This window comes from Poeciliopsis prolifica, unplaced genomic scaffold, assembly GCF_027474105.1.
Source record: "Poeciliopsis prolifica strain line A6 unplaced genomic scaffold, Auburn_PproV2 SCAFFOLD028, whole genome shotgun sequence".
Taxonomy (NCBI): Eukaryota; Metazoa; Chordata; class Actinopteri; order Cyprinodontiformes; family Poeciliidae; genus Poeciliopsis; species Poeciliopsis prolifica.
In genome coordinates this window covers 5,923,861-5,934,107 of record NW_026562403.1, presented here as the reverse complement: position 1 = coordinate 5,934,107, position 10,247 = coordinate 5,923,861, and the positions used below count along the sequence as shown (strand labels likewise).

The 10,247-nt window shown below is 38.8% G+C and overlaps 1 protein-coding gene across 2 annotated transcripts; it reads right to left on the bottom strand.

The window, feature by feature from the left end:
- Positions 1-1,214: 1,214 nt before the first annotated feature.
- On the bottom strand, positions 1,215-2,898 carry LOC129372091 (hydroxycarboxylic acid receptor 2-like). Of its 2 annotated transcripts, XM_055049118.1 has the most exons (2): positions 2,061-2,898; positions 1,215-1,977 (listed from the first exon to the last, which is right to left on the bottom strand). In XM_055049118.1, the coding sequence occupies exons 1-2, from the start codon at positions 2,781-2,783 to the stop codon at positions 1,885-1,887; spliced, it is 816 nt and encodes a 271-aa protein (XP_054905093.1). In that variant the 5' UTR covers positions 2,784-2,898; the 3' UTR covers positions 1,215-1,884. The 2 variants fall into 2 exon arrangements, with proteins under 2 accessions (XP_054905093.1, XP_054905092.1); XM_055049117.1 differs by having other exon boundaries at positions 1,215-2,898.
- Positions 2,899-10,247: the final 7,349 nt, after the last annotated feature.

Below are 10,247 nucleotides of genomic sequence, written 5' to 3'. Positions count from 1 at the left end.
CAAAACACTGACGTGTCTTTAGCTTCTGGACTTTTATAACGCATAAGCACTGAATAGTGTCTTTGTGGATTGGAAATTTAAATCTTTTACTTTAAAAGCTGCAACATGCTTCTTTCCTCTTTTACATGAACTGATCCGTAGAACAATAAAGAAAGTGGCACGATTCAGACACAGACTAACGCAGTGAATTCAGAACAGTGAGCCAGTCAATATCCAGTGGGGCAGGTCGGGGGGGAGAAGACAGACAGGTTAGTCACTGGACAAATCGTTCCAGTGTTTGCAGGAGCCCTGAAGGTCTTCCTGCTTTGGGTTTCACAACAATCTGAAACTGGGTAGGAGGAAAATCTGTCCTTATATGGCAGCAGCTGGAGATCAGGACGACGATGATGATGATCAGGTGCGAGCGGTCAAAGTTCAGCAGCAGCTGTGACACACAGCTGGCCAGACCTCAAAGGAAACCAGACATCTATATCAGCCTCGAAGGGTTTGCTAGGTGCATCTTAATTTACAAACTGTTTTACAGAACCTGTATTTTGATATGAGAATATTTTACAATACAGCTAAGTTTGTTCTCCAATGTGTGGAATGTTATAAAAAGTGATGGGGGCAAAATATGTAGTTCTCGTATGTAAAACAGACAGGAAGCCCAGATGTATCAACATTTCTATACATCATGCAGTCAAACTAAATAATAGTGAGATTCATGCATTTCAAGACCTTTGTAATTTATTAAAGTATTCACTGAAAAGTAGACAAGTGACCCAGAAGAATCTGGTGCTGTAAAAAAATAATGCATTAGTTGGGATACACAAGTAAAAATAGACTGACTGAAAAAATGTTAATCTCTAATTAAAAATTGGTGATTTTATCTCTCACCAAATGTTGAAAGATATTTTTAAAGACGAGCTCCGTTGCTCCTTATCAGCTTGTCATTTTGTGACTGAGAAACAACGTTACTGTAGAAATGCATGAAGCTAGAAAAGTTTTAATATTTATTGGAGAGTGTGAAGCTTTCACATTGACACCTGCTTGGCAACTATCAGCAAAGTGAAGAGAAACCTGAGGTTAATTTGATTTGAAATGACTCAACCATATTTAAAGTCTTTCTGAAAGTTGATATCGAGGATTTTTTTGAATTTGTGTTCACAAAGTGGCTCATCATTTAAAAATTGTCAAGTAAGCTTTATTTATTGCACATTTGATGACTGCTACAAGACAAGCTAAATTCTGAAATACATTCATCCACCAAAGTATTTAAAGTAAGCTATGGTTCAACAAACTTAAAGATGACACATAACACTGTATTGGGTTGCAAAAACCCTTCAAGAAATAGACTGTTTTAATGAAGCCAAAGCTTTTAATGCAATGCCTCATAAGCATTACATTAAAATGCAATGCTTATAGTACTAATGTGCTAATTATTCAGTGTAGTTCTTTAAGTTGTCATCTTTGTGATACTTGGTGTCACAAATGTGACAACAAATTTCACACATTTGATGACAACTTTACATGCACGGAAATATCAGATTTCCTTAGTTTGCATTCAATACCCGTTCATTGACAACATTTGTTTCCATATAAGGTCATGAGTAGAAAAAACAATGATTAAAGCAATGTTCACCAGAAAAGTGAACAAGAAGTGCAAAACTTTCACATAAAATGCATAACAAAAGAAATGATATAAAAAATGCCTTCATGGTCAGACATAGACATGCTGAGGTATGCTTGTGCAAGAAAAGTTTCAACTATAGGGAAGTAAAAACAGCATCATCTTGCTCAAACCGCATGAAGTTGCGGTTTAACCAGATGTTAACTCTTGAGTTTGCAGATTACAGCTGGCTCTGCGACTGGGACACCGTCTCACGAGTTTTCTTTTCCGCGCTCTCACAAGTGTCTGTCTGAGGCAGATTCAGCGTTCTCCTGCAGATGTTCTTGAAGGCCGGGCTGGAGAAGTAGTAGACCACCGGGTCCAGTGCACTGTTGAGATAAGTCAAACTGATGGTGATGTAGAACGCGGTGGTGAGCTGCTCCACGTCGTCACAGACGAATCCTGGGATCACCTTGATCAATATGGCCAGCAGAGTGATGTTGCTGGGGAGGAAGCAGACGATGAAGAGCACCACCACCACCATGATGAAGTACAGAGCCTTTTTGAACTTGGTCTGGTTGGTCAGCTGTCTCCTCTTCAGGTGTCTGGTGATTTGGAAGGTGCAGAAGAGGATCACCAGCAGAGGCCCATAGAAAGAGAAGAGAAACGTGAACTTGTGCCAGGACAGGTGTCCTTTGGAGGCCGTGTCCATCATGAAGCTTTCGCAGTAGGTTGTGTTGATGTGTTGCAGGGAGAAGACATGTGCGGTCATCGCAATGGGGACCAACCACAGCACCAGAGCGCCCAACATGGCCTTGCCAACGCTCAGGGAGTTAATGGGATGGTGGGGATGCACCACACGCATGTACCTGTCCAGGGCGATGGCCATCAGGAAGAAAGCGCTCCCGCTGCGGTTCATCGCCAGCATGAAGAGGCAGATGTTACAGATACTCTCACCAAAAATCCAGCTGATTCCCGACAGGTAGTAGCTGGCTCGGAGGGGCAGAGCCATGATGAGCATGAAGTCAGTCACTGCCAGGTTGAAGAGTAGCACCGTGCTGCTTTTCCAGGGCCTCAAGTGGAAGCAGAAGATGAAAAGAGCAAAACCGTTTCCAGTGAGACCCAGAACGAACTCTGTGACCAGCAGTGGAGGGAGCACTCTGATCAGCACGGGTCCACTGAAGTTGCACAGCATGTCGGCTTTTGGCGTTGCTTTGATGCCTGCAGACTAGAGAATGAGCCCCAGAAAGGCCGTCCTCCTTCTTAAAAGGGAAACCCCAAAGCAGAAAAAAAAAGTGCTGGTTGTGTGGTTTGAGTATTCCAGGAAGCCACAAAGTTCTTCTTTTTGTTTACTTTTAATTCATATTTTTTTTCAAAGATTCCGTAATCATTTAGAAAGTTGCACATGTTCTTTTCAGTACGTAGCCATCTGCTTACATGCAAGATGCATTTCATTCACTGTCATGTTGCAGGTGATTGCAACACTCCAGCTGAATCAAATCTATTGACCAAACTGAAATAAAAGATTCTAAACTTTGAATGAAAATACCTCAAAGCATCACTGTTACTATATATAATAGAGAATAGACACCCATTTTTCAGTGGCTGCATTTCTGAAAATTTCAGAAATGCAGTGGCTGCATTTCTGAAAATTTCCCTTCTGAGAAACCAGAGTTGAGACTCGATGAACACTGAGTCCCACATGTCTAACAAGTCTAAGAGGTTTATTGCAGCATGACTGAGAAATGGATCTCCTTAAAAAGAAACATTTATATGAAGAACAAACGATCCCCTAGGTTTGAGATGACAAAAGCTGAATTTGATTACAAACCAACATTTCCCCAAAGCAACATGCTAAAGCACACTGGAAAAGCATCCATATCTCTTGGGTCATTGCACGTCACATCCACCAATTTTCATGCATTTTATTTGGATTTCATGTCCTAGACCAAAATAATTCATGTAACAGTTTTTCACAAAGCAATATTTGTAAAGTGTGGTGAAAATTCAGCTCCTTTCACACCCATGTATGAACAACCAGCAGTCTTCAGGAGTCTCCTCATCAGTAAACGGCGTCCACTGCCATCCAATCAATCTCATTTCTAATGCAGTTGTTCTATGAAGACCTCAGAGGGGTTTGTTTGACAACAAACGGCACCATGAAGGAACACAGCAGACGGACTTAAAGAAGGGTTACGTTACGAAAGAGGAGAGTATGCCCCAGAGAATAATTAGAGGCACGCTTTCCTTCAACACAAAAGTTGGGCAGCTTAATCAAAGTTTAGACTTGTTTCCAATTAAGAATCAGAGGAAAGAATTTAAAGTTGATCTTCTAAGATGCTCTACATGTGATCTGGCTGAACTTAAGCTATTTTTACAAACTTGGTCCAGAGACACTCTAAACGCTCTGCAGCTGTAGCTGCAGTTTTTCTCGCAAGCTTCGACTCAGAGGAGCTGAACAGAAATTCACTGTTCGGCTCTTCACATTGTTGGCCTCTTTGTAAAATTCCAGTGAAATACATTGAAGTTTGTGTTTCAGGTTAGAGGTCAGCTTACAGAGCCTTGTAATCAAATATTACTTTTACGTCACAAACAACACAGTGAGTTTTTTGATTGGAAACAGTTAAATATAAATTCCTATCGACCCACAGGAGAGTTTCACTGCAGTCAGTCTTTCCTCATCATAAGACCAGAAAGGTTTGACATCATTTCTACTAAGAGCTGTAGTACGCAAAGAAGAGAAGTGATATAGATAGTTTGTGTCCAGACTTCTACATCCTCAACAATGTTTCGGTTTTATTCAGAGGGAAGCTACACAGATGAAGTGAAATAAGCTGAGAATTTCTCGTGGTGTGTTAGAAACATGCATTTGCGCTCATGATCTTTATCTGCAGATGCATGTGACAGCAAAACCCAAGTGTGAAACAAGGTGTGATGATGAGCATGTGGCTGAATCTTTTCGATTCCAGCCTTCAACAGAGGAACATTAGAGTGTGTGCTATTTTCTTTATTGATCTGGTTTTCAGGTAGCAATCATTGACACCAAATGTTACTTCCTTCCATCTGTGATGGAGAGTTTGGACAAAACTAAATGATCCAGTACTAAAATAATCCCAAACATGCATCAGGATGACATTAGGCTTCTGGAAAGACCCTTACTGAAACTGCTACCAGCTTTGTAAAAAAAGACAGGTTAAAATATCCAACCAGAATTATGTTGAATTTAAACCTGTTGATTGTTACAGAAAGTGTTTGATGTACATTGAAATACGGTCTATAAATAGCTGAATGTGTGTTTGAGTCTGATCAGAGGGATCAGGTGTATCCCTTCCTAAACATTCACCGAGCTCTCAGTGGGAATTATCAACCGGCTCAATTAATTCTTGTCATCAACAAAGTTAAAATAACTGGAGCAGATATTGGAAGAAAAACAAAACCACCAAGGCACAGGTGTTTTAATCTGATACATATACAAAGAATTGCATTAAAACATGCAAATTAAAACATCTTAAATACCTAAATTAGAGCTCCACCACCACAACTTTACTTCCTAACCACCCAGATGCATTCATGGTCAATGCTGGGGATTTCAACCGTTCTTCACTGAACACTTTCCTGCTGCCAAACGTTCACCAGCATGGCGAGTCGACAGGCCCAGCAAAGACAATAAAACACTGGATCTTCTGTATGATGATGTCAGTGCCACTGTTCTGTGTAAATACATTGGTGGTTAACATTACTTTATTGCATAAAAATGTGAGTTTTATTTTATATTTCATTCTTACTTACATTAACTGTTTTCTGTATGCCATGCTGCTGCTGCTCAACATTTTCCCAATTCTGGGATTAGTAAAGGACATTCTATCTTATCCATAAACCTGATAATGTCTTCTTTTTTCAAAAAAGAAACAAAAAGAACGTTAATTTATTCATTTTATCTTGCAGAGAAGATTTTTGTAAGAGCCATTCCCCTTCCCACTGTCTCTACACATATCTCGGTATGTTTTATTGAGACCAATGCAAAGTAGAGATGCAAGAATCGGCAAATTGTTGCATGGATGTGCATTCAGCCCTTTTATTCTGATGCCTCCAAATAAAATTATTGCATCCATCCAATGATCTGAGAGTGAAGAATAATAACACAACAGGAAGCCTACCAGGAAATGACCACCCACCTGCACCGGCCGAGGAGACGAGCAGGAAATCGATCAGAACAGCAAGAGGAGAATCTGTTAGCTATTATTTGTGCATTCCCCAAAACTAATTATTGAAAAGGTTTTTCTTAAAAACAAATGTAGAAGAAGAAACACTGATCAGCTGAAAAACACTATTCATGTTGAAAACTTAACAGCAATAACACCAAAGCCTCATGATGCAAGAAATCTCACATCTAATTTGGGTACGAAAGCAGCAACACCCTTTTTCAATATCTCAATTTCTCTGAGTCAGTCATTCTTGTGTGAAAAATGTAACCAACGTTTCAATGGAAAGTTAATCCACAAATAACACTGGACAAAATGTCCCACTTATCTCAGTCAAAAACTTTTTTGAGTCTTCAGATTGTTCCTCTGAAGACTTCTGTCATATTTAGTGTTTGAATGTTATCTTGCATTTGCCTTTGCTTAATAAAGCAGATCTGACTGAATCGAGTTAAGGGTGAGAATATTTTAAATCCGTTTGGCAGACCTCCACCCACAAATAGGGTGACGTTGCATCAATCACCTTCTGAAACCTCTTCCTCGGTAGGGTCTGTGGTCTGCTGAGCTCTCTAATTAGCTCCCACATGCTAATTAGACAACCAGAGTTACATTAACTTCTCTTTTAAAGTATTTGTTTTGTGTCTCACTATGGGGAGAAATACTGATTCCCAGATTGGCAGACATGCCAGTTAAATTGACAAATGTTCCCAGTGGCCTAATCTGTAAGCGGTCAAATGATGAGAGGCGGCACTTAACAGGGCAGTATTATGTAAAATTGAATTTTTTATTTTAGCTTTATGTCATGGTATAGTGTTATTTCTGGAGTTTGATTCTTTCATGCAACTCCCTCGCTCAGCCCCTTCAGACTAGCGGCAGCAGCAATTAGCAAACACATGGTGGAACTTCACATTTTCTGAGATCATCATACAAGCTACTTCTCAATAGTTAAAGAATGTAGTTAAAGGCTTAATGGAGAAGCGTTTCTGTAATAACCATGATGAAGGAGGATCGTCAAAAAGAGCAGGAATTTCTTAAAGACACAGAGGCCAATTTCAAGACATTAAATTCTGAAGTCATGCTTGATGTAAACAGTGTTTTTATGACAACTGGAGGTAACATAGTAATTTAATTATGTTATGAAATACTGCACGTCTGCTTCTGAACACACCATACACCAAATAAAGAGACACAGATTTTTTCCACACCACATTAAATAAAATCAAACTTCTCTTGTTTTTGGTTATGGGAAATGCCCAAATTATTTATATTTGCTAAAAACGTAAGGTGAAACATTTTGCGTTTCCTTCCTCAAGCTTCTCACAGTAGTTTGCTGGACTTCAGGTCTGTTCCTCCTGACAGAACAGGTGCAGCTCAGTCCCACACACCTTTCCACAACGTCTGCATAGATGAGATATCAGGGCTAAACATTATCAAAACATTGACTTTGTTGTTCTGCAGCAGTGGAGGGAGAACTCCTATCAGCACCGGCCCACTGAAGCTGCACAGCATGTTGGGATTGCTTTGATGCCTGCAGATGAGAGATCGAGCCCCAGAAAGAAAATCTGCACTTTACAAGGAAGGTCAACATAGAAAAAGGTGCTAAATGTGCGGTTTATTCAACAGTAGCTTGACAGGAAGGAGGTCAAAGAGCGAAGGAGACGTCATACAGTGAATGTCCCCGGGTCCAGGAACCGAACCAGGGAACACTGTGTTGAAGGCTCTGTTTATGTTGGAAACAAAACCTATAGAAGTATTTTTCTGGATTTATATTATGTCCTCAGGATAATTATAAAAACATGATAATCAATAAAATTTGTATTTAATTGTCTCAGTGTTGCAAGGTATAATCAAAGGCTAACGCTGTTGCACACAAAGTGATTGGTCTGCTGTTCAACTTTTTTGAACATTCATAGTTTAAATTACTATCTGATGGATTTTAACACAGGAGATAAAATTAGATGCAACTGTAACTCAAAATGGATTTAATTTTAGTTGGTAGTTTACACATTTAATTGTGTGTTTAACTGATTGCTGTATCACTTGTACAAATCAAAATGTTCTTTTTTGAATGTAGTTTTAATTGAAATTACACATATATAAATATTTGTTATTGTCGGTGAGTTTGCTCTTAGGTTGAAGGATTGTAAGGCGCATTGAGAGAACATCACTTAGGCCAGGATTCAGCACAGGACCAGATATCAGGATGAGGAGCAGCAGATGGAATAATGAAGACAGGATCCTTTTAACTGTTCTGTATTACAGATCTTGATCCAATTGAACATGGACGGGCAGAAATGTGTGTTTCTATAAGTCTGGGTGAGTGTGTGGTTTCTTATCAATGACGCACACTTATAAGGAGAAAACACATATGTAGACTTAAAACTATTTAAGGGTCTTTTGATCAGTTATTATTGCTGGGATTTAGTAAAGTTGGGCTCTCAAAAAATACATGTAAATAGAAAGAGAGCAATGATTTGATGCACTACGGTTTGATTTGGGCTTCAGTATCTTAATATTAGACAAATTAATGAGGATCCTTTGAGTGAATGACATCTGACCCCTGTCAGCAGCCAGAAACCTGCTGACTGAACCAGAACGAAGCCTGGAGAGTCTCAGGAGACGTGTAATCGCCCAGCATTTCATTATGGCACTCAACAGAGTCGTTGTTATTGAATTTGTCCAATCTTAATTAAAACGTTGCTTCCGTTTGTGGCTCGCATCATGAGATGAGTTTAGATTAAAGCATGTTTTACTGCCTGCTGGTGGAGATAAATTAAAAGCTTCATGCATTCAGATGATCTAAGGGTCAGATTTCAACAGGCTGCCACAAAGTATCTACTGCCATCTAGTGTTCAAAGCTGAAAAGTGCAGATTTTTCTAAAGTAACTTCTGAGGGTCAAAGGAGTTTAAATCATTTTCCCCTCGTAATCAATTTATTTGTTTAACAAATTTGTACTGAGTAAGCATTGTGATGGAAATATAGTCTATCTTCAAGGTTTTCTTTTGTTTTATAAATCTCAGCATTAATGCAGCATACCTGGAAAATATTAATAAAACTTAAGAATCGTCAACAAATCAATTCCTATTTCAGCAATTTAACTTTTTTTAATCATTTGTGTTTTAGTTCTCTCCATAGCAAACACATACATTTTCCAAAATATTTCCTTACTCAGCAATTCTAATAATTACCTCTCTTTTGTTATTCCATTATTTGGAGAAAAGTTGAGAAAAGAGTTTAGATTTGGTGCCACTTGTTTTATCCAAATTGTAAAACTGTAAAAAAAAACTGGCAGCCACACTGATAATGAATCATTTTTAGAATTTGGACAAAATCATTAAATAGTCATTGGAAAAATATATGCTTTTTTCCCCCTCGATTGTAAATATGTACATTGGCAGATTTTTTGTAAATTACAAAATGGAAGGTAGACAAGCATAACACTTTGAAAGAATTTCACCATTAAGAAAGAGAATAAAGAGAATTAAATCTAAGAAATAGTTTTAAATTGTAATGGGTGTAAACTCAAAAACAAGATGGATTTCTTTATTAAGTTTAAAGGCACATCAAAAGCACAAATGTATTACCCTTGATTCAAAATGAAGTAAAGGGACTTTTAAAATATCCAAGAACTTAACACAACTGCATCAAAAAAACTTGAGTCAAAAAGTGTAAAGGATGAAGAGTGAAAACAGGTGAACCGTCCACCTGTCAGCGGTTCTCTTTATGAAAAGCTGTCTTTGCGTGACTTCATTCACCCACCGTAACGTCAGCCACATTCCTTGAATGAATCATGCATTTCTTTGGGGTTGTTCGTCCATGGATGTTACTGCCTCTGCCTCACCGGATTGGATTCTGCTTTGTAGTATTTGCGTACAGTTCAGACAAGGGCGGAAAAATCTGAATGAGCAGGTTTGGCCTGCAGGACAGACAATATGTCCCTGTCGTGTCCACCCCCTGTTGTCCCACCAGCCGTTGTGCTTCCTTCACCTGCATACCTGTGAACAAAAACATCACGGTTGAAACTCCACCCAGCGCCCAAAAAAAAAAAAAACTGAACAAGATATTCCAGTCAGACAAACTTGTAAGCAATATTTTTCATGTACATGAGAAATACAGTTTTGCTTGTTTTGTCTCCAAACTCTGCAGGCAGTAAAAAGTCAGTCGAAGGTCAATAAGCATAGTCAACGTTTTGCACACATCAAAAACACGTCTGGTTTGGAAATGAAAGAGCAAGAAACACAACCCACTGTGGAGAAGCATTAAAAGCTAATCAAAGAAAGGTTACAAAATAATGAGGACGTATAGATGCATCTGAACAGCAGCAGAGAATAAAACTGAATTTCACCCTAACTTATAACCAAACTAAAAATTTTGAGCATTGAATTAGAAGATTTTGCAGTGAAAATATTGCAATGATGACTTCAGTTGCGGTGGATGCCTGTTCTCTCTGTTTCTCTGC

Coding starts and splice junctions, on each gene's coding strand:
- LOC129372091 (XM_055049117.1), bottom strand. CDS start 2,783: ATGCTGTGCAACTTCAGTGGACCCGTGCTGATCAGAGTGCTCCCTCCA.